General features: G+C 68.3%; 1 protein-coding gene and 1 long non-coding RNA gene across 7 annotated transcripts; one reads left to right on the top strand and one right to left on the bottom strand.

The window, feature by feature from the left end:
- Positions 1-1,951: 1,951 nt before the first annotated feature.
- ADGRA1 (adhesion G protein-coupled receptor A1) lies at positions 1,952-23,257 on the bottom strand. Of its 5 annotated transcripts, XM_049103172.1 has the most exons (8): positions 22,937-23,257; positions 22,201-22,392; positions 16,346-19,961; positions 14,729-14,856; positions 12,647-12,770; positions 9,185-9,330; positions 4,667-4,765; positions 3,535-4,468 (listed from the first exon to the last, which is right to left on the bottom strand). In XM_049103172.1, exons 3-8 carry the CDS (start codon positions 17,238-17,240, stop codon positions 3,671-3,673), a joined length of 2,190 nt encoding a protein of 729 aa, XP_048959129.1. In that variant the 5' UTR covers positions 17,241-19,961; positions 22,201-22,392; positions 22,937-23,257; the 3' UTR covers positions 3,535-3,670. The 5 variants fall into 5 exon arrangements, with proteins under 5 accessions (XP_025323512.1, XP_048959131.1, XP_025323513.1 ...); XM_025467727.3 differs by lacking the exon at positions 16,346-19,961 and having other exon boundaries at positions 1,952-4,468; positions 22,937-23,245; XM_049103173.1 differs by lacking the exons at positions 22,201-22,392; positions 22,937-23,257 and adding an exon at positions 20,479-21,782.
- On the top strand, positions 15,619-25,668 carry LOC112672541 (uncharacterized). 2 transcript variants are annotated; one of them, XR_007406735.1, is made up of 5 exons: positions 15,619-18,834; positions 19,638-20,722; positions 23,482-23,593; positions 23,957-25,216; positions 25,317-25,668. It is a non-coding gene; the product is annotated as an uncharacterized LOC112672541 (long non-coding RNA). The 2 variants fall into 2 exon arrangements; XR_007406734.1 differs by having other exon boundaries at positions 23,482-25,216.
- The last annotated feature ends 441 nt before the right edge of the window (positions 25,669-26,109 follow it).

The following is a 26,109-nucleotide window of genomic DNA, read 5'->3' as shown; positions in this document are numbered from 1 at the left end:
CAGAGGGCGGTGCTCAGCGTCCAGCACCCGGGGCTCCACGGAGGGGGGTGCTCAGCGTCCAGCACCCGGGGCTCCATGGAGGGGGTGCTCAGCATCCAGCACCCGGGGCTCCACAGAGGGGGGTGCTCAGCGTCCAGCTGCATCCATCTGGCAGGAGGAGCTGCCCCCCACTTTCCATCCAGCCTCTGCGGCCCTGGGGGCAGGAGCCTGACCGGGCCTTGGGGGCCCGCAGGGAACTGGCTCCCTTCTCCGGGCCCCCAGCTGGGGGTTACGGGAGGCAAGGGCCCCCAGGCCTGTGGGGTGGGAGGTGGGGCCTCAGGGAGCTGCTGGGGGAGGATGGGCGGAGATGAGGCCTTCGGTGTGCGAGTGTGCACGTGTGAGCGTGCCCCGTGTCCTCATGGGACTCCTGCCCTGTCCCGTCCCCACCTCCGGACACACCCATCCCCGCACACGCAGAGCTGCCCTGCATCCCAGCCAGACGCTCCTCCTTCCCGACCTATGGGCCCAGAACGTTCTTTGATCTTGGATCCAACAGGAAAGTTATAACCCGAAGGTGCCTGTTTGATAATAAATCACGTAATACCAGCTTCTACTGGAGCCCCGGGGTCGTAGACACCCCCGGGGACAAGGTGAGAGGGAGGCCCCGGCTCCAGCGGGTGGGGGGGTGGGCAGTCCCCGGGAGGCTGTGGCCGAGCTCCGAGCGAGGACACGCACAGCCTGAGCCCGGCGGTACCCCCCCTTAGAGACCCCGGGGGTCACAGGGAAGGGGGGCAGCCTGGCGACAGCCCCGGCTCTGCGTGCGGCTCCGTGTCCGCCCAGGGCCCTGAGTGCGAGGGCAGGCTGCCACCCCAGCCCCGAGCACAGCCTGGCACCTCGTGGGAGCGCCCGCACAGCTGCCTTTGGAGGTGTGACCTGTGCCACGACGCCCGCCCCGAGGCTCTCCTGGGCTCCGGCCCGCAGACAGCTGGCGCTCACGGGGCTCCTGGGGGCTCAGGGCTACCGTGACCATCGTGTAGAGCCCCAGGCAGGCAGGGGGCCGTGGGGTGATGGGGGCAGGCTGCTGGCCCTGAGTCCCGATCCTGCCCCTTCCCCACGGACCTGGAGGGGCTCCCCGTGGCGCGAAGGCCCTGGGGTCCCTCATTCGGAGGGGGCTCCGGAGGCTTCTCGGAGTCAGGGGCCGCGGGGTAGCCTTCATCCAGTCGGCCATGTCCGCGGGGGTGGAGCCTCCAGGTGAGCATCCGGGGCGCAGGCAGGTGCGCGGCTGCTGCGGACGGCACGGGGAGCGGGACTGACACCGAGGCGGCGCCCAGCACTGACCGTCCGCGTCCTTGGCTCCAAGCGCCGGAGGGATGCTGTTCAGGCCCGTTGGGCTTCCAGGGCCTTCGGCTGATGGGGTGTGCGTGGCGTCCCTCCCCCGGGCAGCTACTCGGGCCCAACACGCACCTCACACGCTCTCAGAGGGCGGCAGACGCGCAGCTCTCAGCACCCACACGTGTACACACACACACACACACACACACACACGTGTAGACAAGGGAAGGAGGGGACACGCCGTGAGACCGGAGACCCTGGTCCCGTCCCTGACCTCCGTCCCGCATCCTCCTGGAGCGCGCCCCGTGTCGTGCGCTGAGGCCTGGGTGCCCTGACAAGGTGGCAGGCAGACGGAGCAGGTCACAACACCGCCCCAAGTGGACTCAGGAGGCTGAACCGATATCGAAACGCGAGATTTAATGTTTAATGTTGAATTTCTTTGGCTTGAGTCGGGGAGGTGCGCTCCGCTCGGCCGGGCCGCTGGGGCAGGGAGGACCGCGGCCGCCTCCCAGGGGCCCGGAGGGTCGGGGTGGAGCGGCCTCCCTGGCGCCGGCCCCGCCCGGTCCCCGCGTGCGGAAGCAGGAGCCCCCACCGAGGACGAGAGACGCACGTGATGCCATTAACCAGCCTCACAAGGACAAACAGTGCAAAATACTGTATTTTGTCTGACAGTTGTGCATCTACAGCGTGTACACAGCACGGCGTCGGCTCTCTGGGTCCTCTCGGCTACGGAAGCAGGCGGCCCGGCCGGACAGGCGGACACTGCCGGGCGGTCATCTGGTGGCCCGTCCGGGTGGCCTGTGAGGACGCGCGGGGCTCGCGGCGCGTGGGATGTCGTCAGGTCTACGGGAATCCCAGGAAGCGAGGCTCCTCGTGCTCAGATGCTGAGCGGTGGCCCTCGGACCCCGACACACCCCTGGCCCCCAGGCGTGCGTAGGACGGGCCTGCGCCTGGTGGAGCCCCGCCCAGAGCGCGGCCACGGAGGCGCCAGAGACGACGTCCATGGGGGCAATGACGCGGGCGCTCCGATGCCTGGGGAACGCGGGCTGTGCGTGTGCACGGTGTGCTGAGTGCGTGTATGCGCGCACGCATGTGTGTCTGCACGTGTGCGTGGGCCTGGGGGGAGGGAGGGGGATGGCTGTGCACAGTCCTGCACACGTGTTCCCCGGGAGGTCGGGCCTCCATCCGTGGCCCTGCCTGCGGGATGAGCCTCGCTTCACTCACTGTCCTGACACCCGTCCTGAGTCGGGGCGTCGTGCCCAGGTGTTCCTGGAAATGCCAGCCCCCCTCTTCCCTGCCCTAGTGACCTCGTGGGGTGCAGTACGGTCCCGACAGAGGCTGGCGCGACAGGCGAATCTGAAGGGCTTTTGGGCATTTCCGGAGGCACGTGGCCCCTCAAAGACCCCAGCCAGCGCCCTGGAGCACGGTCACACGTGCGCCTGCATCACGGTCACAAGCCCCAGTGTCCGTGACGCTTCCAGGGCGGCCACATCAGGCGGAGGTGGCGACGTGGGCCCCCGACTCTGACGCGGGCCGGCGAGGGGCCAGTGGTGACTGCCCAGGTCCAGGGCACCTGTGCCGACCAGCAGGCTGCCCGTGCCTTGGAACCAGACCTAATGACACACACACTAGATGCTGGAGAAACCGGGTGGCACCTCCTGTCGCGGCCGGGGTGGCGGGGCAGGGTGCCACGGGTGTTTCCCTGCTCGGTTCCTGGGCTGCCCCGGGGACTGGGTGCCGCGGGCCAGGAGTGACCGGGACGCGGACGGCCCGTCTGGCCTCAGGGTTAGCGGAAGCAGGCGCGGCCCAAAGCACGTTCCCGCTGGGTCCGTCGCAGCGCAGGTCAGGGGCGCCAGCCGCTCCGAGAAGCGGGCCCCGCTGGCCTCCCCTGGTGGCCCAGCTCTGACCAGGCGCGTGCGTGGGGCGGGGACGGGGCAGCTACACGGTGGTCTCGTTCTTCCACGGCCCCGTCCGGATGTTGCCCATGCCGTTGGCGCTGAAGGACAGGACCTCACACAGGTCGCCCTTGAGCAGCCCGTTCTGGCCGGGGCCGCCGAAGGGCAGGGACTGTGTTCTGCGGAGCATCTCGAAGTGCGGCGGGCCGTGGGCCGACTCCCGGCCGGGCCGCAGGGCGCAGCCGTACAGCACCGAGCCCGCGTCGCTGCCCTCGGGCTGGCTGACCAAGGGGAAGGGGTCGGCCTGGGCACAGCAGGCCAGCGCGTGCGCCCCCACGGGGCCCTCGAGCGAGCTGGGGGGGCTGTCCGAGCGCGAGCTGCGGGGGCTGCCGTCGGGGCTGGACGGGATGTGGTAGGCGTACTCCTCCGCCGCGGCTGCCCGGTGCCGGCCGAAGTAGGGAGGCTTAGTTCTGGCCTGGAGGCACCTGTGCAGGTGCGGGTCGTGCCCGAAGGCGTCCTCCTCGTGCACGTGGACGTGGGCCGCGTCCTCCATCAGCTGCTCGCAGTGCATCTTGGCGCAGCACGGCGTGGCTGGCGACAGGCAGTTGACGTGGCTCTGGGCGGCCTGCAGGTTGGTCACCTTGCAGGGGCCGGCGGGCGGGGGGCCGAAGCCCCGCGGCTTCCCCAGACACGGCGAGTCCTGCAGGCAGGCCGCGTGCCCCAGGGCGTCCCCGTTGGTGTCGAGCGCGGGGCAGGCCCCGAGCTTGGCGCCGTGGGCGTCCCCGCGGGAGGGGCAGCAGGACCACCAGCAGTGCCACACGTCGTCCCGCTTGGCGCAGTGGTGGATGAGCACGAAGAGCCCCAGCGTCACGCAGAAGGCGCCGTACAGGCAGCTGAAGACCATGTCCAGGAAGTGGCCCTGGGACACGGCCAGCGCCCCGAAGGCCCAGGTGGCCGCGAACAGGAACAGCGTGAAGGCGGCGGCCCGCAGCTGGGCCTTCAGCGAGTGCTCGTTCTGCAGCAGGGAGGCGGCCAGGGCGTCGCAGGCGGGCAGCGAGCCGGGCCGGGCGCCGGGGCTGTGGCGGGCCTCGGGCACTGCCAGCCGCTGCTGCTCCTCCGCGCGCGCCCGGAGCTCGTACCTGCGCTCCGGGTGGCGCCGCAGCTGCACGTAGGTGCCCAGGAAGTAGACGCAGGTGACCAGGGCGATGAAGGCCGCCGGCCCGTAGAAGGCGCCCAGGCTGGGCTCCCAGGCCATCCAGCAGCTGCGGGGGTGGGGGAGTGTGAGGGGGGGCGGGGGGGGCAGACACACCTCCCGCTGCCTGCGGGGCCCTCACCCCTCCCTCCCGCCTCAGGGGCCGCGGGCGTGTGCCCGGCGCTGGAGCCCGGGGAGCAGAGGTCAACTGAGGGCAAGGGGCGCTGGGCGCTGGGCGGGGAGGGGCCGCGGGCGCCGGGGGACTCACTAGGGCACGTCCTCGCTCTCCGTCCCGTAGTTCCTGATGTTCGTGGCGGCCGTGACCCCGCAGATGATGAAGGGCACCCCTCCGCTGACGAGGTAAAACCTGGGGGGTGGAGGGCCGCTGGGTGCCTGCGGAGCTGCCCCGGCCCCCGCCCAGCCCTCTGTGGGCAACGGGGGCCTGTGCTGGACCCCACCCCGCACCCCCGGCCCTGCACCCCCACCCCACCAACCCCACCCTGCAACCTCCACCCCCCAGCCCTGCAACCCTGGCCTGCAGCCCCGGCCCTGCATCACTGCCACCCCCCGCTGCAACCCCCGGCCCCCACACACCCCCCCGCCCCGCAAACCCCTGTAAACACCCTGCCCCCGCACCCCCCCGGCCCTGCAACCCTGGCCCTGCATCACCATCTCCTGCCCCAGATCCCCCGCAACCTCAGCCCCGCAACTCCACCCGCCCTGCCCCCCCCGCCCCCCACATAGCCCCTCACCCCGCACCTCGCCTGCTCCACAACCCGCACCCCGCATTCCCCCGACCCCGCAACCACCCCCGCAAACCCTGCCCGCAACTTCCCCCCTCCTCGCCCCCCCGTCCTGCACACCCCGTCCCACCCCCAACCCCCGCCCCGCATCCCCCCTGCAACCGCTGGCCCTGCCACATAACCGTGCCCCCCCCCCCGCCCCCCCCTGCAACCCCCATTCCCCACCCCCCACACCCGGCAAACCCCGCCCTGCCATGTAATCCCCCCCTGCAACTCCTGCAGTCGGCCAGGTAACTCCGTCCCCCACAAACCCAGCACCCTGCAAACCCCCACCCTGCACGCCCCCGAACACCCCCTCCCCCGTAACTCCCCAGAGGGGCCTCTGCCCAGCCCTCCCCTCCCTTCCCCTCCCCCTCCGTTCTCCCCCCCCCACACCCAGGGCCCTGCCTGGCAGCCCGGCCTCTCCGCTGCTTGGGGCGCATCTGACCTATGACCCCTCCCCAGGACAGTGACCCGTGTGGACGGGAGTTGGCCCCACTCCGGGCCTGGCCGACCTTGGCAGCAGGGCCTGAGCCAGCAGCTCCCCCTGGGGCCATTCTAGGGCCCCCCCAGGCCGGGTCCTGGAGGAACCAGAGCTCCGGGCCCCACGGTGAGGGTCGTGGGCGAGGGGCAGCTGGCGGACGATGCCCCACGCTCCCGGCGGGCACCGCGGCTCTTTGTCCCCAGCGAGGGGATGACACGGGTCCCAGGCCTGCAGGTGGGAGCCCAGCGACCCCGGGGACTCTGTGCCTCCCCGAATTCTATATGCAGACAACGTGTCCTTCAGAACAGGAAAAATACAGACGCTTTCTGACAAAAATAAAACTGAGCGCATGTGTCACCAGCTGGCCTTCGGGAAACGCTGCGCTGCGACCTTCAGGCTGAAGGGCTACTGCACCAGACTGAAACCGGGGGAACGGGAGCACCCGGACGCCAGACATCGGGACAAACGGAACACTTTGCTTTCTCTTCGTTAAAACACACGTATACGGTTGTGTAAAGAAGCGAACGCTGCCGAGTGGAGCTGCCAGGGCGTGTGGGCGCGCGGACGGCGGGGGCCGGCCCCGCGGGGGCTCCGGCGCACACTTGCACGGACCAGCGTGACTCTCACTCCAAAGATACGGGAAGAGTCCGTGGACTTTGATCCCCAAGGCAACACGGAAGATTAATAGGCAAAGGGCTAAGAGATAAAACGAAATGTAGAAAAATATTAAAATAATTCAAAAGAAGGAAACAGGACAAGAAAGGAGAGGAGAAGGGAGAAAAGAGGTAAAACCAGAAAACAGGTGGCGAAGCGGAGCCCGAGGGCCCCCTCGTCCTGGACGGGAGGCAGAGGCGGCAGCTCGGGTCCACGGGAGACGCCCGGGGCCCCCGCGCCCAGGCTTCAGGGGAAAGAGAGAGGAAGGCCCCTGCGTGTCCGCGTCAGCACAGCCCACGGGGACCCGGCGCCCAGGGAGCCCACATGGGAGGGAGCATCGCCCCTGGGACCTCAGGGGACTGGGCCAGAGCCGCACGGGAGGGACGGGAGGGAGGACGAGCGAGCGCACGGCAGCCGGGCCGCGGGGACCAGGGCCAACGGGGGCAGAGGTCGTCAGGTCAGAGGACAGGAAAGCCACCCGGGACGTGGATGAACCCCACGCGGGTCCTTTAGAGCCGCCCGCAGAAGTGGCCAGCCGCTGGCCGCACCGGTCCGAAGTCCCGGCCTGAGCCACCAGGCGGGAAGACACGCCGTCCTCACTGGACAGGTGTCCCGTGGCCGATGACGGGACCACGGACGCAAGATCCTAGGGACCCACGGGCAGCTCCCCGAGCTCGCGAGCAAGCGCAGCGGATCTTCCGGACACAAGGCCCGTGCATGCGACTCGGTTGTGTTTCGACCCGTGAGCGACGCTCGACCCAAAGAGACGATGAAGGAGACGATCCCGGTAAAGTCGCGTGAAAACGATCCGTGGGCAGGGAGCCCGGCCCGGGCGGCGCAGGACGCGAGCTGGGGGCTGGGAGCGTCGGATGCTGTGGGCGTGAGCGCGTCCGTGACCCCTACGGGCTCTGTGGGGCCCAGGCCGGCGCCACCGAAATTCCAGGGGCTGTTTTCCCAGAAATGGAAGAAGGATCCTACTATCCACACGGAAGGGAAGGGACGCGGGATAGACAGATCAGCCTGGCGACGCGAGACCCTGCGCCCCCTGTGCCCCTTGAGCCGCCCCGCCCGAAGGCCGGCCCCACACGGGGACGCGGGCTCCCAGCCCCGGCAGGCCGTCCGCCCGGCAAGGAGGCCCCAGGTGGGGGGGCAGGGCCCCCGGTTGCTGCACATTCCAGGTCACGTGAACCATCTAAACGGGTTTGGTTCCCCCAAAGCTGCACGGAGGGCGTGTGCAGACCCCAGCACGGCCACGGGGACAGCGGGGCCCTCGGCAGACCCCTGGGGCACAGCCCAGGGGCCACCTGGCAGCGGGGCCAAGGTCAGCGGTTAGACGACTGGGCCCTCGTCTCTCCAAAAGCCGTGTGCTCGGGGGCACACACCGGGTCCTGACCCACGACCACTTTCCTTTTATTTGTCGTCAGAAGTGAGACGGAGCCCCTGCCCGCCGCCGACTGTGTCCCCCGCTCTGCCCCCCGAGGCTCTGCGGGGCCTCGGGCCGCTCTCTCGGCCTTGGCCGGGGCCCAGCAGCCCGAGCAGGGGCTCCCCCCTCCCCGGAAGGCTCGGGAGGGACATTCCTGCTGATGGGCCCTGCTGGGAAGGGGGCCGGGGTGCCCAGGGCCGTCGGGGGGGTCATCGCTGGTAAGGACGCCTCCAGCTGGACGGGGCCGGCAGCGGGAGGGCACACGAGGGGCGGGGCTCAGGGAGGAAGGCTGGCCCCAGCGTTGGGGCCCCACCAGCAGCCGCGCAGAGAAGGCGGTGAAGGGGGCAGGCCCGCAGCCCAGCCCAGAGCCCGTGTCCCCCCTGCCCCCAGGGTCCGGCTGTTTGTACTAAGAAGGGGACACGGGGGGCGGGGGACAGGTGACAGTGGTTTCCAGACGGCACAGTGAGGGTCTAACGTGGCCGATGTATTACACGGTCCCCGAGCCCACCCCTGCTGGTCCAGGGCCCCCTGAGCCCCCGACCCACAGGGCACTTGTCCCCCGAGCCCTGGGGCCTCTGCTCCCAGAAGCGCCTGCGAGTCTGGTTCATTTTGTGCATGTGATGCCGTCGGACAGAAAGGTGCCAGAATGTTCTGAGGCTGCCATCTTGTTCTTCCATCAAGCAGAGACCAGGACAATCATTTTGAGACGGATTCTTACACCCAGGAATGGGGGCGCCCCAGCAGGGAACCCCTGCCTCCCTGGGCTGAGTGGGCAGCAGAGGCTCCGGGGCCCTGGGAACGTGAGGCGCCGGGCCCGCGGGCTGCAGCGTCGGGAAGCCCCGGGGGTCGGCGAGTCCTCCGCCGGCAGGTGCACGGAGCTGTTTTCCCAGATGCCCCTTGCAGTTTGGACCTGGACCGAGCTCCGTCCAGGGGGCTGGGTGTCCGTGACCCAGGGCCCAGGCCACAACCCGATAGCGGCGTCAGCTGCCCCTCACGGCGACCACCTGCCCTCCCGGCACCCTCCCAGCTTGGCCAATAACTGCCCCCCAGCCTCGGGAGGCCCAGGCCCCGTGGTCACCCTGGGGTTGGCACCCGGGCCGCCTCAGTTCTCCCCGCTGAGGAGCCGGTGCCTGAGCTCGCTGAGGTCCACGCGTGAGCTGTGGGCAGGCCCGGAGCAGTGACGCGTCCCCCGAGCTGTCTCCACAGCCCCTGGTGGGCACACTGGCCCCCGGCCCCGCTGACTCGGCTGCGGCCCAGCACCCCCACGTCCCGTCCCTGGCCCCCGGCCCCAGCACCCACCCCCACCCTGGCCACCTGTGCACACTGGGCTGCCCTTGACCCGTTTCCCTGGAGCCCGTTTGCTGAGGCCCCGGAGGGGAGCCCAGAGCTGGCGGCTGCGGGCGCCCGGGGGGTGCGGGAGGCCGGGCACGTGCGCTTGGCTACCTGAGCAGGGGCTGCTTGGGGTACGGCGGGTGGTCTGCGCCCGGGCACGGCAGGGCCTTCTTGGTCACCTGCTTGTAGATGTTCCTGGCGGTCACCCCGATCCACAGCATGGTGGCCAGCGTGGAGTAGTGCAGGAGGATGCCCACCTGCAGGGGAGAGGTGGTCAGCTGCGGCCTGGGAGCCCGTGCGGTCCCCTGGGTCTGACCCTCCCGCTCCCCCTGCATCCTCAGGACAGTCACCAGCGACCGGGAGGAGGGCACGTGGGGTCCCGCGTCACAGGGAGGCGCGCGGGCACCCGGCCTGGTTCTGCTGTCCCGCGGGGAGCCGGGGCTGGGCACACACGGGCCTGTGCGCACGATCCCCCGGGGGGTCCGCGTGAGGCTGGCCACGTGTGTGCCCCTCGGCAGCGTGCACTCAGCGCCCACCCTTCAGGCCTGCGTGCCCTGTGTCTGCGGTCGGCGTGGCCCAGATGTGGGCCCGGAGGGCTCCAGGGAGGGCGTCCTGTGGGCTCGGGGCCGGGCGGGCCGGGCGTCGCCTCCGGAGCAGCGACCGACTGTTGGCGTCTGCGGGGCACGCGGCCACGTTCCAGAAATGGCAGAGGAGTCCCGGGCAGAAGGTCCCCCCGACGGCTCTGCGGGCTCCTCCCACTGGCTCGCCGGGCCCCAGCTCTGTCCTCCCGCCTGCACATGGGGCCCACAGGGCCCACGGGGCCCTCTGTCCCTCGTCCCCGCTGCAGAGCTGGGCGGCACCGCAGAGCCCCAGGGGCTTTGCTCCCCAGGACGGGTCCGGTCCCGATGCACGTTTGCAAACGAGCGAGCGAGGGAGCCCGGGCCATGCTGCCTCGTGGACAGGGGTCTGGAGGCCACGGCGGCCTCCCGCGGGAGGACTGTCTCCACCGTGAAGCGACCGTTTCTCACGCCAACCTCACTCTCCTGACCTGGCCTCTCGGGACCTGGCCGGGCCCGGGCCGACCCCAGGCTGTCGACCCGTAGGCGCCGGGCCCCACGTGGAAGAAGACCCCTGGCCTCCGGGGCTCGCCACCCAGGCTGGAGCGCGGGCAAGGCTCCCGGGTGTTCGGGGGGAGTGGGCCCCAGGGGCCGAGAGCCGCGGGGCCCGGAGCAGCGCTTCCTCACCGCCAGGGGCCTGGCTCGGGGCGCGCTCGTGTGGCCGAGTGTGACCTGAACACGCGGTGGAGCTCACGGCTTGCCCCTCAGCAGGCGCTCATGGGCCGGCCGTTCCCACGCCCGTGCCCAGGCGCCCCAGATGTGCGGCCGCCCCTCGGCGTGCTTCCACGTGCGCGCTGGCGGCTCCTCGCTGCGGCCCAAGCGCGGGGCCTCCCTGGGAGGTGGCCGGCCGGGGGTGTCGGGCAGGACTCGGAGCCGGCCCTCACTCCCGTTCTTTCCCAGGCACCTCTGCGGAGCAGCGTCCCCCGGGGCGTCGCCTGCCACCTGCGCCAGGGCCAGGTTGTCTCTTGGTGCGGACCCCACCAAGGACGGCACCGGCGCCCCCGGCTGTCGGGTGAGTAGGTCCCAGCAGCCCCTGCAGCCCTCAGCCAGTATCGACCTCCCAGAACGACGGCTGGAGGGGACCAGCTCGCCATCCCTGCTGCGGCCCAGGCAGGCGCACCCGCTGACAGACCGAAGACGCGGGTCCTCGCTAAGATGCTCTTTGGTCCCCGGGGCAGCCCCCCTCCGGCTCCCACCTGGGCGCTGGAGGAGACGGCCCTCCTAGAGGCCACTGTCCGTGTAGAGGCCACTGTCCACGTGGAGGTCACTGTCCACCCTGGAGGCCACTGTCCACGTGGGTCACTGTCCACATAGAGGTTGCTGTCCACCTAGATAGAGGCCACTGTCCATGTGGAGGTCACTGTCCACCCTGGAGGTCACTGTCCACATGGAGGTCACTGTCCATCTAGAGGTCACTGTCCACCCTGGAGGCCACTGTCCACCTAGATGCCGCTGTCCATGTAGAGGTCACTGTCCACATGGAGGTCACTGTCCACCTAGAGGTCACTGTCCTTGTAGAGGCCACTGTCCACCCTGGAGGCCACTGTCCACCCTGGAGGCCACTGTCCACATGGAGGTCACTGTCCATCTAGAGGTCACTGTCCACCCTGGAGGTCACTGTCCACCTAGAGGTCACTGTCCACCTAGAGGTCACTGTCAATCCTAGAGGTCACTGTCCATTTAGAGGTCACTGTCCACATGGAGGTCACTGTCTGTGTCGAGGCCACTGTCCACCTAGAGGTCACTGTCCACCCTGGAGGTCATTGTCCACCCTGGAGGCCACTGTCCACATGGAGGTCACTGTCCATCTAGAGGTCACTGTCCACCCTGGAGGTCACTGTCCACCTAGAGGTCACTGTCCACCTAGAGGTCACTGTCCACATGGAGGTCACTGTCTGTGTCGAGGCCACTGTCCACCTAGAGGTCACTGTCCACCCCGGAGGTCACTGTCCACCCTGGAGGCCACTGTCCACATGGAGGTCACTGTCCATCTAGAGGTCACTGTCCACCTAGAGGTCACTGTCCATGCAGAGGTCACTGTCCACATGGAGGTCACTGTCCACCCTGGAGGTCACTGTCCACCTAGAGGTCACTGTCAATCCTAGAGGTCACTGTCCATTTAGAGGTCACTGTCCACATGGAGGTCACTGTCTGTGTCGAGGCCACTGTCCACCTAGAGGTCACTGTCCACCCCGGAGGCCGCTGTCCATGTAGAGGCCACTGCCCGCCTACAGGCCGCTGTCCACCTAGAGGTCTCTGCCCCCCTGGGCTGAGCTGGGGCCCGAGCAGGAGGTGGGGCGGGAGCTGGAGGGGGGAGCGCACAGAGCACCCCGGGTTTGGGGTCACTTGTCCTGCGCCCGGGGCCGCGGTGAGCAGCACAGGGAAGCGGCTGCCCGCTGGGGAAGGGCCTCTCCTGCGCCGTGTCGGAACCAACGGGTCTTCTCCCCTTGGAGACAAAAGCCAGGTGAGGCCACAGAGGGGGACGAAGACCCCTTGGTGGCTTGTTCTCAAGGCCGGATGCGCTGAAGAGGGGAGCAGAACCTTCCCAAGTTCCGCGTGGGGGGAGGGCGGCTCGGCCCTGACCAGAGCCTTACGTGGCCGCGGTTGCGGGAGCAGGTGAGCCCTTCTCGTGCCCCTGCCGCCCCCACCTCCGGGGGGGACAGCTCCGGCCCTGTTCCTGGGACCGACACGGCTGGACGTGTCACCATAGGCCTCCGCAAGCTGCTCAGGCGAGAAGCCAACGATCCGACGTGAGCCAAAGGTGAGCGAGGCCGGGGGCCTCGTGTGGAGAGGCTGTGGTTCAGGCGCGGGGGTGCCGAGCCCTCCCCGGGGACGCGTCTGGACAACGCCGCAGGGTCCTTACATGAGCAAGACCGTTGGCACAGATGCCCCCCTGGTAGCAGGGTGGACAAACGCTTCAAATCTGTAGCGAAATGAGGACGCGGACAGCACTCACCGCCTGGCACAGGATCGGGTACTTGGTGCGGTTCACGCCGCCGGCAAACACCGTGAAGGTCAGCGCCGCGTGGAAGCAGAAATTCAGGAGCGTGTGCCGTCCTTTCCGGCTGATCCGGATGGCGCTGCGGGAAATGAGGTTTCCCGTCAGGACCCGGCGTGCAAGTCAGCCCTCCTCCCAGATGCCGTGCTCCGTCCACACGGGGCGGAGCTGAAGGCCTCTCAGGGGTGACTGGGGGTCGGGGGAGCAACCCCAAGGGCCAGGCGGAGGGAGGACACAGTGAGTGGCCGGTGGGTCGTTCTGTGCTACGTCTGTCTGGAGCGCTCTGACGGGAAGGGGTTTGAGAAGTCTCCAAGCTACTCATTGGCCAGATGCTGACATTGAGCCCCGAGACTGACTTGTCTGGTCACAGAGACAGACGGTGGGAGGGACCCCCCGGCCTCACCTCCTGGCTCCCCAGACGGACGTCTTCCCTCTTGTGGAGAGGCCTGTCCTCAAAAAGAGGACATGACTGTGACTGAATGTTAGCAAGACCCCGACAGCCACACTTGCCCCTGGCCATCGCCGAGACCAGGCCTCACCTGGGCTGTGGCCACCACAGAGATTGCTCAGCCGATGCCTAGAACTCTGACGATGGCCACAGTGTCTCCATGGCCTGGGACATGTCCCAGCCTGACATGTCCATGACCCTGACCTTGGACATGCCCAAGACTCTGACCATGACCATGACCTTAGACACGCCCAAGCCTCTTCCCATGACCCTGACCTCGGACACACCCAAGCCTGTTCCCATGACCATGACCTTGGACACACCCAAGCCTGTTCCCATGACCATGACCTTGGACACGCCCAAGCCTGTTCCCATGACCATGACCTTGGACACGCCCAAGCCTGTTCCCATGACCATGACCTTGGACACACCCAAGCCTCTCCCCATGACCCTGACCTCAGACAAGCCCAAGCCTGTTCCCATGACCATGACCTTGGACACACCCAAGCCTGTTCCCATGACCATGACCTCGGACACACCCAAGGCTGTTCCCATGACCATGACCTTGGACACGCCCAAGCCTGTTCCCATGACCATGAATGACCTTGGACACACAAAAGCCTGTTCCCATGACCCTGACCTCGGACACGCCCAAGCCTGTTCCCATGACCATGACCTCGGACACACCCAAGCCTCTCCCCATGACCCTGACCTCGGACACACCCAAGCCTGTTCCCATGACCCTGACCTCGGACACACCCAAGCCTGTTCCCATGACCATGACCTTGGACACGCCCAAGCCTGTTCCCATGACCATGACCTTGGACACACCCAAGCCTCTCCCCATGACCCTGACCTCGGACATGCTCAAGCCTCTCCCCATGACCCTGACCTCAGACACACCCAAGCCTCTCCCCATGACCCTGACCTCAGACATGCCCAAGCCTCTCCCCATGACCCTGACCTCGGACACACCCAAGCCTGTTCCCATGACCCTGACCTTGGACACACCCAAGCCTGTTCCCATGACCCTGACCTTGGACACACCCAAGCCTGTTCCCATGACCCTGACCTCAGAGACGTCCAAGCCTCTTCTCATCACTGTGGTTATGGCCACAGTCTGGGCTTTGCTCCTGACTGATTATGAGCTTGGCCCTGCCCCTGTCAGAGACTCCTCACATTTCCCAGGTCATCCTCCCTGCAGGCAGAGGTGGCAGGAAACCAGCTCAGAAGGAAAGCAACTAGACCCCCTCCCCCCAGGCTAAAGGGCGCAATGCAAAGGTGGTGAGAGTTCTGGCAGCTACTGTAACTTCCCAAGGGTGTGGGCTCTTGAGCTGACCCTGCGCCGTCGGAGGAAGACGTAGGTCACCAGATTTGGTAAGAACACGGAGGCCACTGTGAGAAGACCCTGGTGGAGGCCTAGCCTGAAGGGCATGGCTGTCCTGGAGCGCTTGGCCACCCTCGGCTGCAGCGGGCCACCCCTGGTGCTAGGCAGGCGAATCTGAAGCACCTTCCGGGACCTCCTGTTATGTGAGGGTGGGTTTGCCTCTGCGGGTAAACGCACGCGATGTCGAGGCAAAGCGGGGCCTTACTTCTGGTGCACGATGTAGGTGATGACAGAGGCGAGGAGGCACAGCAGCATGACAGCGGTGCAGGCGTACACCACGGGGTGCAGGAACTCCCCTGGGTACTGGGGCAGGGAGAGGACAGTCTTCAAATCCTGGAAAGAACACAGACAGGCCGTGTGGGCCAAGTGGCCAGGGAACGAGGCGCCCGGCAGAGCCGCCTGGCTGCCCCCAGGTCTGGCCTCGCCCCTGCAGGCCGTCAGAGGTGTCTGCTGAGTTGGCTGGAGATCTGTGACAGGCGCCCCGCTCCCTCGGGGCCCACCTGGGTGAGGGCGCGGGCAGCAGAGAGGCAGCAGCACACGGCAGGTGCCCCGGATCCCACCCGCCCCGGCACCGGGAGATTGTGCTCCCTGGGATCACGCCAGCCCCTGGAGCCGATTCGGGCCAGTGGGGAAAGGGCGGTGGCCGTGACGGGGCCGTGTGGCTGGGCCCTCCGGAGCGCGCCGACCCAGGGTCGGGGGGCACGTCTCCCGACAGGGACGGGAGGCTGAGGGGCGAGGGCCCCGCTGGCGTGTGAACTGAGGGCATTTTGCCTCTTTGTCCGCGAGGGGGTGAGGTGAGCTCTCGCGGGGTCAGCACAGGCCGCCCTGGGGTTCCAGGCCCCGGGCCCGGGTTCCTGAGACGCCGCCGATAGAAGAGGCGCCAACCAAGCTCAGGGGGGTGCGGGCGGCCATGCACACCCCGCCGGGCACCCCGCTCCCAACCTGGTGATTCTGTGCGCTGAGCAGGCCCCAAGGGTGCAGAGCCTCCTCTGCCGCGGGCTCCGGAGGTGCAGAGACAGGAGGCAGGGAGGCTGGGAGTCGGGAGCCTGGCCTTGTGCACCTCTGACCTCCGACCTCTGACCCGCGCGGAGCAGTGTTCCAGCCCGTCGTGTGCTGTAACTGCCGCGGGACAGGGAAGCCGGGCTGTGGACAGAAACGGAGCCCTACGGCTCAGGGGCTGGAGTCCTCGTGCCCCACGTGGCTGTAGTCACCCCACGGGCCTTCAGGGGGGCGACTAAGGCCACGGGGGGGTCATAGGGCGAGGCCTGGTTCCATAGGACCCGCGTCCTTAGCAGAGGGAGACGCGCCCAGGACCTGCCCGGAGGGAAGGCCGTCGGAGGACAAGGCGAGAAGGCGGCTGTGTACACGACCGGGGGGTGGCCTCGGGGGAGACCTGCGACTCCTGGACCTTGGACTTCCAGGCTCTAGGACTGAGGGGTGGGTCGCGTCTTAACGGGCTCAGGGGGCTGGGGGTTGGGGGCCGGTTATGGCCGTGCCCTCCCCGCCCGAGCCGGTCACAGCCCCCGCGGCAGATGCGCACGCTCGACCGGGGTCTGCTCCTGCTCCCACTTTGCAAGTCAGAGGGTCAGAGCGTGAGACCCTTTCTTGGCCTCTGGCCTCCTGCTCTGAGCCGCCCGCTCTGCTCCCACGGCCCTGGACCTGCCCCGCTGGGGGAGGCAGGTGGGCGCTGGTGCCCCTAGAGGGCCGCCCGGGGCCCCGTGAGAGCGTGCCGAGCCGTCCAGCTGTGACAACAGGCTGGTGGCCGGCGGGGGAGGGGGTGGTCTGCAGCCTCGCCAGCTGTGCCCGAGGCGGGTGCACCCACCCCGGGCTGACACGGGCCCTGGGTGCGTGATGGGCCGCTCCCGGGGCAGTGAGGGCGGCAGGAAGCGGCTGGTGCTCCTCCAGGAGGGCACCCGGCCTGGGTCACGTGGGAAAAGGAGAGAAACTGGCCTCGCAGGACTTGGGCTCGCCACGGCCGGGACGGCGCCGCGTCCCAGAGCTTTCCTGGTGGACCACATCCTGCCGGGGCAGCGAAGACGAGGCCCCGGGCTGTCGGGATTTCCAGGGAGCGCGAGGGCCACCCTAGTGTCCGGCCGTGGCCTCTGCACCCCGATCTGGCTCTGCCCGGGGACGTTTCCGAGGAGAGCTCCCAGCGGTCTTGGCAACAGCAGATGGAGTCCCGTCACCAGGGAGAAGGTGCCGAGCGACCTGGACACCAAGGGACTCCTTCCAGCTGGCCGCGCGGGAGGACCGACTGACTCTCGAAGCCAGAAGTGGGATCCCTGACCCAGCACATGGCCAGCTGCAGCCGAGGCGGGAGGGCGTGTCACTGGGTAGACCGGGGACGGCACGATGGCGGCGCGCCAGGAAGCCTGAGGGCAGGTGCGGTTGCGCGTAGGGCGTAGGACGCCAAACCCCAAGTGCCAGGGCGTCATGAGCTCAGGAGGGAAGACAGCCGAAGGACGCCAGCCTCGCGGTGGCAGGGCCACGTGGAGGGCCCGCCGGCCTGGGCCGCATGGCCACTGCGCAGGCTGCTCCCCGGGGCACACACCTGCCGGCCTCCACCCCGCGGTGTGAACGTGCGTCCCCGGGGCACCGCTGTGCCGGTGAAGACACGGAGCGGGGCCGGGAGGTCGCGGCCAGCTTGTGGGCTTTCCGGGCTCGCTGCTCCCCTCGGCTCCCCGCCTGCTGGAAGCGCTCTCCCGTCCCGACTCCATCCCAACTTCCGAGCGCGAGGGACCCTCCCTGTGGCCCTGGGGGGACGAGGGTTCAGACGCTTGTCACCTTCAGCCTCCTGCCAATTGTAAATCGCTGCAAAAGTCGAGGAGGGCACGCTTTCCTGGTCTGATCCTGATACGGAATCGTCTTCTCGTGGCCGTTCCTTCTGGAAATTCCCCGCTGTCCACCGGGAGAGAGCCTGGCAGGCCGTCGACAGGCCTCAGCACGCCCCAGATACGCCCAGGCCCTCGCCTGCGTCGTAGTCCCTGTCACAGAGCAGTGGCTTCTCACCTGAGGTCTAAGCACCCTGACGCTCCTGACCTGAGGCGCCCTGGCTGCTGGGACGGGCTCCCTGAGCACGGAGCCGGTGCCTTGGGTCGGGGCCAGGGGTGGGCGCGGCCCTCCGGGGGCTCACGGCCCCTCTGGGGGCTTTGCCGGGCGCTGCCACTGTTCGTCCAAGGCCTATGCCCTCCTGCCGCGTTGGCAGCCCCGAGTCCTGGCGGGGGTGGGGGGCCGAGGGAGCAAGCACGCGTCCCAGAGCAGCGATGCCCAGCCCCGCGCCCTGCGCCCCATGCCCCCTGCGGCGCCCAGGCCTGCATCGGAGACGTCACGCTCAGCATGTCCCACCCGCCCAGGAAACCAGGCCCCGGTCGTGCCACCGGATGATGCTTCAGGGCGATGCTCCAGACGCAGCGCTTCCCGGGAACGGCCCTGGCCCCACGCAGGCCCCACGCACCCGCCTCGGGGGCTCCTCAGCCCAGGGCCGGGTTTTGAGTGAGGTGGTGCCGGGGGGCGGGGGGGGGCTTCCTGGCCTCGAGCTCTGCAGCAGCAACATCTGCTTTATGAGAAACGGAGCTTCAACCATCGGGGCTCCTGGGTTTCTCCTCCGAGTTCCCGACCGACTGTGCCTTCTCTACATTCTTGAGGTGACATTTAAAGCTCCAAGTAGGTAATGCGAAAGGGAGGTATTTTATATGTTAAAGGTCACGCGTGTCCCGGCTCCTCCTGGAGGACCTGCTTCACTAGCGTCCCACGGACGGGGTCCTCGTGGGGTGCGGACGGGCCCGCACGGAGCTCGCATGGAGACGCCGGGCTCGGCCGCAGATCCCCTCCTGCCGCGGCCCGGCCTGGGGAAGACGCCGCGCCTCCTGCCAAATCCGGGCTCCGTGTTCCCTCGGACGGGCCGTGCTCCCGCGGAGCCCGGAGGCTCAGAGCCCGGCCGGGTTGGCTGGAGCTCTCCCTCCTCTTAGGCTTTGCCTTCCTTGCACGTGTTATTATTATTTGAGTGGATGTATCCTTTTTGGCATGTTCTGCAAACAATCGACTTGAGGGTTGAGAGAGACAAGAAGAGAGAGGAAGGAGGTGCTGTCGTCCGATCCTGACGGGGCCTGTGCCGGCCGCGGGGCAGGGAAGGGGCTGCCTCGGCCCGGGGGGCGCGGACGGTGCCGGCGTCCCCTCTGCCTCCGCTCCGGACCGACTGAGACGGATCCCGTTCCTGGTCTCCGGCGTCCTTTGTGTTTTTAACGATCGTCGCGGCTCATCGATCTGTCAGCCTTCCGCGGCAGCGTCCCGGGGGAAAGGCAGAGGCAAAAGGTAAGTAATTTATTCATTTGGAGCACAAATTACCCTAATTGGACATCACATTTGTACAGTGTGTTACACTTTTCTCTGGGAGGGGAGTGTGGGAAATAGCACAGGCTCGCCTGCTGGCCTCAGGTTAATGCTCAGGTGGGCGTAGGGGTGACATTTCTGGGACGAAGGTAAGCTCAAAAGTTTTTAGAACATTAAATATGAGGCCGAAGAGCTGGTGGGGTGTGGGTGCTTGTACGTGCCTGCAGGTGTATATAGGTGCTTGCGGGTGCTTGCAGGTGGTTTCAGGTGATTGCAGGTGTTTATAGGTGCTTGCAGGGGGTTGCAGGTGGTTTCAGGTGTTTGCAGGTGTTTGCAGGTGTTTGCAGGTGTTTGTAGGTGTTTGCAGGTGGTTGCAGGTGTTTGCAGGTGCCTGCAGGTGCCTGCAGGTGCTTATAAGTGGTTTCAGGTGTTTGCAGGTGTCTGCAGGTGTTTGTAGGTGCTTGCAGAGGGTTGCATGTGCCACAGGCGCCTTGTGTGGCCGGCTGGAGGTTATGAGGGTGCAGCCTCGACGAGCTGTGGCGTGTGCACAGGCCAGGCTGGGTCCTGCCCAGCTCTGCCTGCACAGCAGTGTGGTGGGCACCAGGCAGGCTTCTGCGTCTCCACCCTGCAGCTACCCCTGGTCTTTTCAGGGATCTCAATTCCACTGTTGGCTTTTCAAATGTGGGGTGCTTTTGTGCAGAAAAGGGGTGTCCTGAGCATGCTGTGTCCTTGGGATCCTGTGCTCCGAGCACAGCCAGGGCAGGTCTTGCTTTCTATCCTTCCAGCCCCTGCTGGATGTGGCAAAGGACAGTCTGGAGACACGGAGGCCAGCCCGAGTTCAGGGCAGGTGGGGCTCTGCGGGGTCCTCGGCTGCTGCCGGCACCTGCTGGGCCAGGGCCATGTCACACAGAAGCCACCCAAGGGAGGTCTCGGCCCTGAGGCTCAGCATCGGTAAGTGGGGGATCTTGTCCTCTGAGATCCGCTTGGCGCCCCAGCGACCAGGGGAGTCCCCGGCACACCTCGTGGCCTCGGGAGATGTGGCCGGAAGGCAGAGCTTGTGCAGCGTGAACGTGGTGACCACACGCTCCTCAGGCCACCAGACCCACATGCTGAAAGGAAACAGGGAGAAAGTGCACAACTTTGGACAACTTCTTACTCCCTTCTGGCGCCTGTCACGTGTTCCCTTGGGGGAGGAAGTGTGAAGCTCATGGAGGATCACGAGGTGCCAAGGAACATGCATTTTGGTCGCTGCTTGAATTTGGACACTAGCGGGGCCGCTGAATGCACACACTCACATGCACACACACAACTGCCCGTGCACACACGCACACACATACACGTGCATATGCACACACACGCTCACACAAGCACACACCGCAAGTGCACACGCACACACGTGCACATGCACTACACATGCACACACGTGCACAAGCACACACGCACACGTGCACACAGACATACACACACAAGTGCACACGTACACGCACACACATAGACACACGTGCACACGGGCAATACACGCTCACGTGCACTCACACAAGTGTACACGCATGCACACAGAAATGCACATGCACACATGTACGTGCAGGCACACACACAAGTGCACGTCCGCTTCTGTTGGCTCACAGCTGTGATGGAGGCCTTGGTCCTGCAGGCCCGGCTGGGGAGTGTCGGGTGTGTGTGCGTGCATGGTCCTGCCGGAGCACCGAGGGCAGCTGGGGCGCACGTCCAGGAGGGAGGCACAAGCGTCTGCGGGGGCCCCCCAGGTGCCTCCAGGGGACCACGTGGCGTCACCCAGGAGCCAGAAGGCTGATTGCCAACCGCAGGCGTCAGGGAAGCCGACCGCCAGCCCGAGGCAGGTGCCTCGCAGGTGAGTGTGGCAGCGTGGGCCGGGCAGGTTGGGCCGCCCTGCTGGCCGCAGCCTCTGGGCGTCCTCCCCGTGTCGCCTGGGCCCCAGGGGTGAAGCTTGCACCGGAGCTGCCCCACGCGGGGCTGCCTCCCCATGTCTTTGGAGACTCTCCAGTGAAAATGTTATTGAGAATAAAAACCGAACAAATTGCTAAGACTCCAAACCCTCTGGGCAAGTGTAACCCGCCCGTCTCCACTGTCCTGGACTGGCCGGTGTCAAGAGGCTGGACCAGGGCAGCACTGTGCATGGACGCCGTCACCGGGGATGGGACGCCGGGTGGACGTGCTTGGGGGCCGGGGTCAGAGAGGAAGAAGCGCCAGGGCAGCCACTCCGGCCGGGCCCGCCCCTGCCCCGGCCCTGCAGGCCTCCTGGCTCACGCTCCGTGTGCCGACAACGGGCTCCACTTTGCAAATAAGGCTCTAACCTGAGGACGAAAAGCCAAGAAACAGGCCGACCTAGAGGCCCCAGGTGCGTCGGGTGAGGCACCGCGGGCAACAGGCTGTCCCTTAGGGAGCCCGGCCAGGCTGGGGGCCTCCCGAGGAGCCGCCGAGCCTGATGCACAGCCTCTAGGGCGTCTGGCGTCCTCCTGGCCGGCGAGGCTTGGGGCGGCCGTGTGGACGCGCGATGCTGAGTCCTGGCAGCCAGCACCGACCTTGTTTGCGCGTCTCGAACGGAACAGGAAGGAAACAAGTGACTCAGACAGACCCCCCCTTAGGAAGCAGACAATCGGGTGTGCATTTGACTCATTGCTGGCGTCCGCGCCACGGCCGCTGCCGGCCACGTGTCCCGTGGCCATTGGCATTCCCTGCACGCGCTCTGGGCCCTCCGCGGTCGCCGTCCCTCACACGCGCACACACACACACACACACACACACACACACACACACACACACAATGCATTATTTACTCGGCCCCCAGCCTCCCAGGATCCAAGCTGGCAGCGACCACACGGAGGCTGCACAAGCCTTCACGACGATCCCCCGTGGCCCTGCTCGCTGCTGACAGCGGCCGTGCCCCCTTTCCTGGCGAGAGAAGCGTCCCCCCCCCTCCCCGTGTTTGCCGTATGCGCTGCTGAAGCTCACCCACGTCTCCCCGCCATTCGGCCAACTTTCCGAGGGGAAGGGTCCGGCGGGCCACAGTGGGAAGGCCGCACGACAGCCTGGGACGGAGGGCGGGGGCCCAGCCGGGGGTCGTGGGCCTGAGCCCTGGGGGAGGGACACAGGCCCGCGTGTCCTCCCCTGGCTCCACGGCTCCACATTGCGGCACGCCTGCCACTAATTAGTATGATCGACGCCGAGCGAGCCGACCTCAGAGCAGCCCGCAGGCAGCCCCCGGGACCGGGGACCCAACGCCACTACCTGACCGTGCGGTGGCCCCACTGATGGGGTGGCCGCCCTCGGCGCTGCTGGGCCCCGCTGCCCGGTGGGGCACGTACTCACCATGAGCCCTGCGAAGTGAGTGCTGGACGGAGGGGGGTCGCCGCCGAGCCGCTTATGTGGCACCCTCTTCCCCGCCGGCCTCCATGGCCGTCCCGAAGGTCAAGGTCCCACACAGTGGCCGTGGGGTCGGGCCCCGGGCCAGGTGCCTCGGGGCGACCGTGGGGCGGGTGAGGGTCAAGAGGCCGTCCCCATCTGTGAAGACAGGGCACGGTCAGGGCAGGGCGGAGGGTCCCCTGGCCTCAGCCCCCGCTGGCCCCACGCGGCCGTCCCACCCTGGCTCGGGGCACGCAGCGGCGGCGGCTGCCCGGGGACCCGGGGCGGGACATGAGAGCAGACGCTGCCGCCCGCCCGGGAGCCTGTCCAACGGGGGAAGGCAGGGCTCAGAGCCCCGCGACATGTCCGTCAGGTTCCATCAGGAGCAGAGCAGACCCGGGATCCGCCTCCTGACGGGCAGCTGCGTGGGGCCGGCACACGCGGGGGCCGGGGTGGCCCCCCAGACGCCCCCGGGGCCCAGCCACTCGCCCCCGGGAGCCCGAAAGTTGTCAGCGTCCGCATGGGGCTCCGTGGCGGATCCGATGTGGGGGAGCTGCCCCAGCCCGGGGAGGGGGGCGCCCAGGGCCGGGAGCCGCAGGGGGCAGGTGCTGGGGTCCGGGGCCCCCTCGCCCCCTCGTCCCGCGCCCCCGCCCCCGCCCAGGCCCACCCGCCGCGCGGCCCGAGCCGCAGCTCAACTTCTCACCTATTTTGGCAGAAGCAGCCGGAGCGGCCGCGGCGCGCCCCGGGGAGGCGAGCGGCTGCGGCGGGGGCTCGGGGCCCGGGGCCGGGCTGCCATGGCGGGGGGCGGCCGCCGGCGAGCCCGCCGATCAACAGATTGCGGGACCGCAGCCCGGCGCGGGCTCCGCAGCCCAGGGGATGAGTCAGAGCCCGCGGCGGCAGACATGCGAGGCGATGCTCCGCGGGCGGCCTCCGGGGCTCGGGCGGGACCGCGGCCGCCTCTGCGCCTGCTTGGAGGGCGGGCGACAGCCGCCAGCCGGGGACGGGACCGGCCGCGAAGCAGGCGCCGTAACCATGGGGACGGGGGAGGCGCCGGGCGGTGGCCGCTCCCGCTCCCCGCTCCCCGCGCCCGCAGTGGTTCTTCCCGCGCCGCCCGCCACACTGCGGAGCCGATTTAAAGGGACAACCAGCCGCTGTCGCCTTGGCTCCCTACAGAACCAGACTCCGTTAGACATCTCCCCGAAGGGAGGCGGGGGACCGGGTGGTTTTATTTTATTTTATGTTTTGCAGGAAATCCGTGTCTGTTGAGGCTCAGGAACGGACACGTGAGCAAGAAAATTGATTTCAGAGGGATTCTCACGGGCCTTGTGTTAGAGTAGCCTCCAGTCCCTGTCCGCAGGAGGTGAGCCCACCTTGGGTCTGTCCCCCCGAGGGCCGGCGGGGTGACCCTGCCGGGGGGTGGGCCGTGCCCACGCAGAGGGGACCCCCTGCCCCAGCCCGGGGTCCCGGCCCCCAGCCCCGAGACAGGCCGGGTGCCGGGAGGGCGACGGGGCTGAGGGCAGGCGTGAGCCCAGGGGACGGGGACCCGGACGGGCGAGGGGGGACCCGGGGTTCCAGCCCCGAGCCCCAGGCAGCTGTGGTGGGGGCCCCGGGGAGACCCCCGCTGTCCCCTCTGGGCGGGAAGGTCGTGACACTGGGGCCTGCTTGGAGAGTCGCTGGGTTCAGGACGCCTGGGCCCCGACTGCCGGGGGGTGACATCCTTCAGGGTGAAGCCTTCAGGGGGCCCTGCCTGAGGGGCTGCGTCCTCGGCTCCTGGGGGTCGGGTCGCTGTGAGGATCCCGGGCTCCCGACCAGGGACGTGAAACCCGAGGGCTGCACGGATTTTCCGGTCGCCCAGAGAGCGAGTGTCAGCGTGGGCGCCCCTTGGGCCCCGACCACCCTGCTGCCCTGGGGTTGCACCCCCAGAGCTCGAGGGGTCGAGGGCCCCGGTTGGTGCTTCTGTGTGAGTGGGGGCAAGCGGAGGGCGGGAAGGCCCGCAGCCCCTGACGACCCCCAGCCCCTGACCACCCCAACCCCTGACTGCCCTGTAGCCCCCGATCGCCCCCATCCCCCAACCGCCCGCAGGCCCCTCCACGCCGACTGCCCACAGGAACACAGGTCAACTCCTCACCACCTCTGGGGGCTCCCAGCCCAGAGACGATGGGAGGACAGACGCCTGGGGGAGTGGGAAGGCCACAGAGGAGGGGGTTTGCGGGTGGCCACGGCCCCCTGCTCCGTGCGGAACCCCATGTGCTTCCCCACACGGCCTGTGCTGTGCCCTGGCCTCGGAGCAGGGGTTGTAGGGCCGGGACCGGGGCCTCCTGCATCCCAAAGAGGTGGCTTCTGGGAGAACTTACAAAGATGCATTGGGAGGCAGAGGGTGGGGCCAGCCAGCCCTGGAGGCCCCGCAGAAGCCCCCGCCCCGGCCAGGGCGCAGCACCACCCGCGTGCCTTGGGCCCCCGGGAGGCACGTGCACCCGGACCTTTGTGGCCTAGACGCGGGTGGGGGGAGCGCCCAGAATCCCAGTGTTAACCTGGTGAAGGTGGGGGTGTCCCTTTGGAATTGCTGGGCAGGACCTCATCAGCGTGGGGGGGCACAACGGAGGCCTCTGGCAGGTGCCCTGCCCCCCACGGCTGCCCTGCCAGCCCACCTGCAGGCTGCCGGGTGCCCCGGCCTGGGGGCTGCCCCCAAAGGGCGTCTGCGGCAGGTGGGGGCGAGGGCCAGTGGGTCTGCATGTCACGCGCCTGTGAGATGGGGAAACCGAGGCACCAGCAGTGGGTCCTCCCGCTGCCACGCTGCCCGGGGGGGCCGGGGATGGCGGGTCCAGTGCTCGGTGTGACCGTCCGCCGCCGAGAGCCTCAGACCTTCCCTCCAAGGCAACAGCGTCCCGGGCGTGGAGAAGCCGGGGCCCCACTGGGTGTGACTGTGGACTTCACAGGCGCCGGCCCCCCGCGTTGCACCCAGAGCCTCAGGGTGACCCTGGCGGTGAGCCCCGGGCCCTTCACCCTGGGCTGCGGGTGCCCTGGTTTTGGGAGCGTGGGGCTGGCGCGGGAGACGGTTGTCACGCACCTGTCGTCCCTCCCAGGGCGGCAGCCTTATCTCCTCGACGAGCGAGTGACCCCTGGACGCGGGCAGCCCCGGGGACTCGGCCGGCACACCCGCCGTCTCCCGGGAAGGCCGGCCACCCGCACGGTCCGGGCTCAGGCCTCCGCGTGAAGAGCTCCCACGGCCGACGTGGGGCCGCGCTGTCCTCGGGGGAGGCCACGCCGACCTCGGCACGTCCAGCTCTGACCTCCTATCTCACGCCCGAGCCGCTCGTTCAACCGAGGGAGGTTTTTTCCGTCTGGGGGAGCTTGCTTGTGACGCGGAGGTGGGCGGCTGGTGGTTTCCGTGCGGGCCGGCTGGACGGGCTGCTCCGCCTGCGTGGGGCCTGCTTGCCGGGGTGGGGTGGGGGGTGGGGGGTGGAGGGTGGGGGCCGGGCCTGCCCTGCTGCTCCTCCCTGCTGAACGGCCAGGGTCCTAGAGCCCTGGGTCCCCATGCCCAGGCCACGTGCTCGGGGGTCAGGGTTTCTCTGCACCTGCTGCCTTGGGGACCCGCAGGTGTTCGGGGAGAAGAGGAAACGGTTCAGGGGAGGCTGGTGGGCCTCGAGGTTGGCCTGAGTGACGCGGCCTGGGGATGTCATGAGGACGGAGCGGCACGACGGGGCTCAGGGAGCTCGGGTGCGTGCCCGCTGCCCTCCATCTCCCGCGAGTGCCCAGCCCCCACCCGCGCCCAGATGGCCTTGGAGCCCCTGGCAGGTGTGCGCTTTCCTGCGTGGCCCGGGCCCTGGGCCCGAAACAGAAGCCCCGGGACGCTGGGGACGCGCCTCCGGGCCCGGG

This window comes from Canis lupus, chromosome 28 (assembly GCF_003254725.2).
Source record: "Canis lupus dingo isolate Sandy chromosome 28, ASM325472v2, whole genome shotgun sequence".
In the NCBI taxonomy this organism is placed as follows: Eukaryota; Metazoa; Chordata; class Mammalia; order Carnivora; family Canidae; genus Canis; species Canis lupus.
The sequence above is the reverse complement of the archived record's forward strand: the minus strand, read 5'-3'. Positions and strand labels throughout refer to the sequence as shown.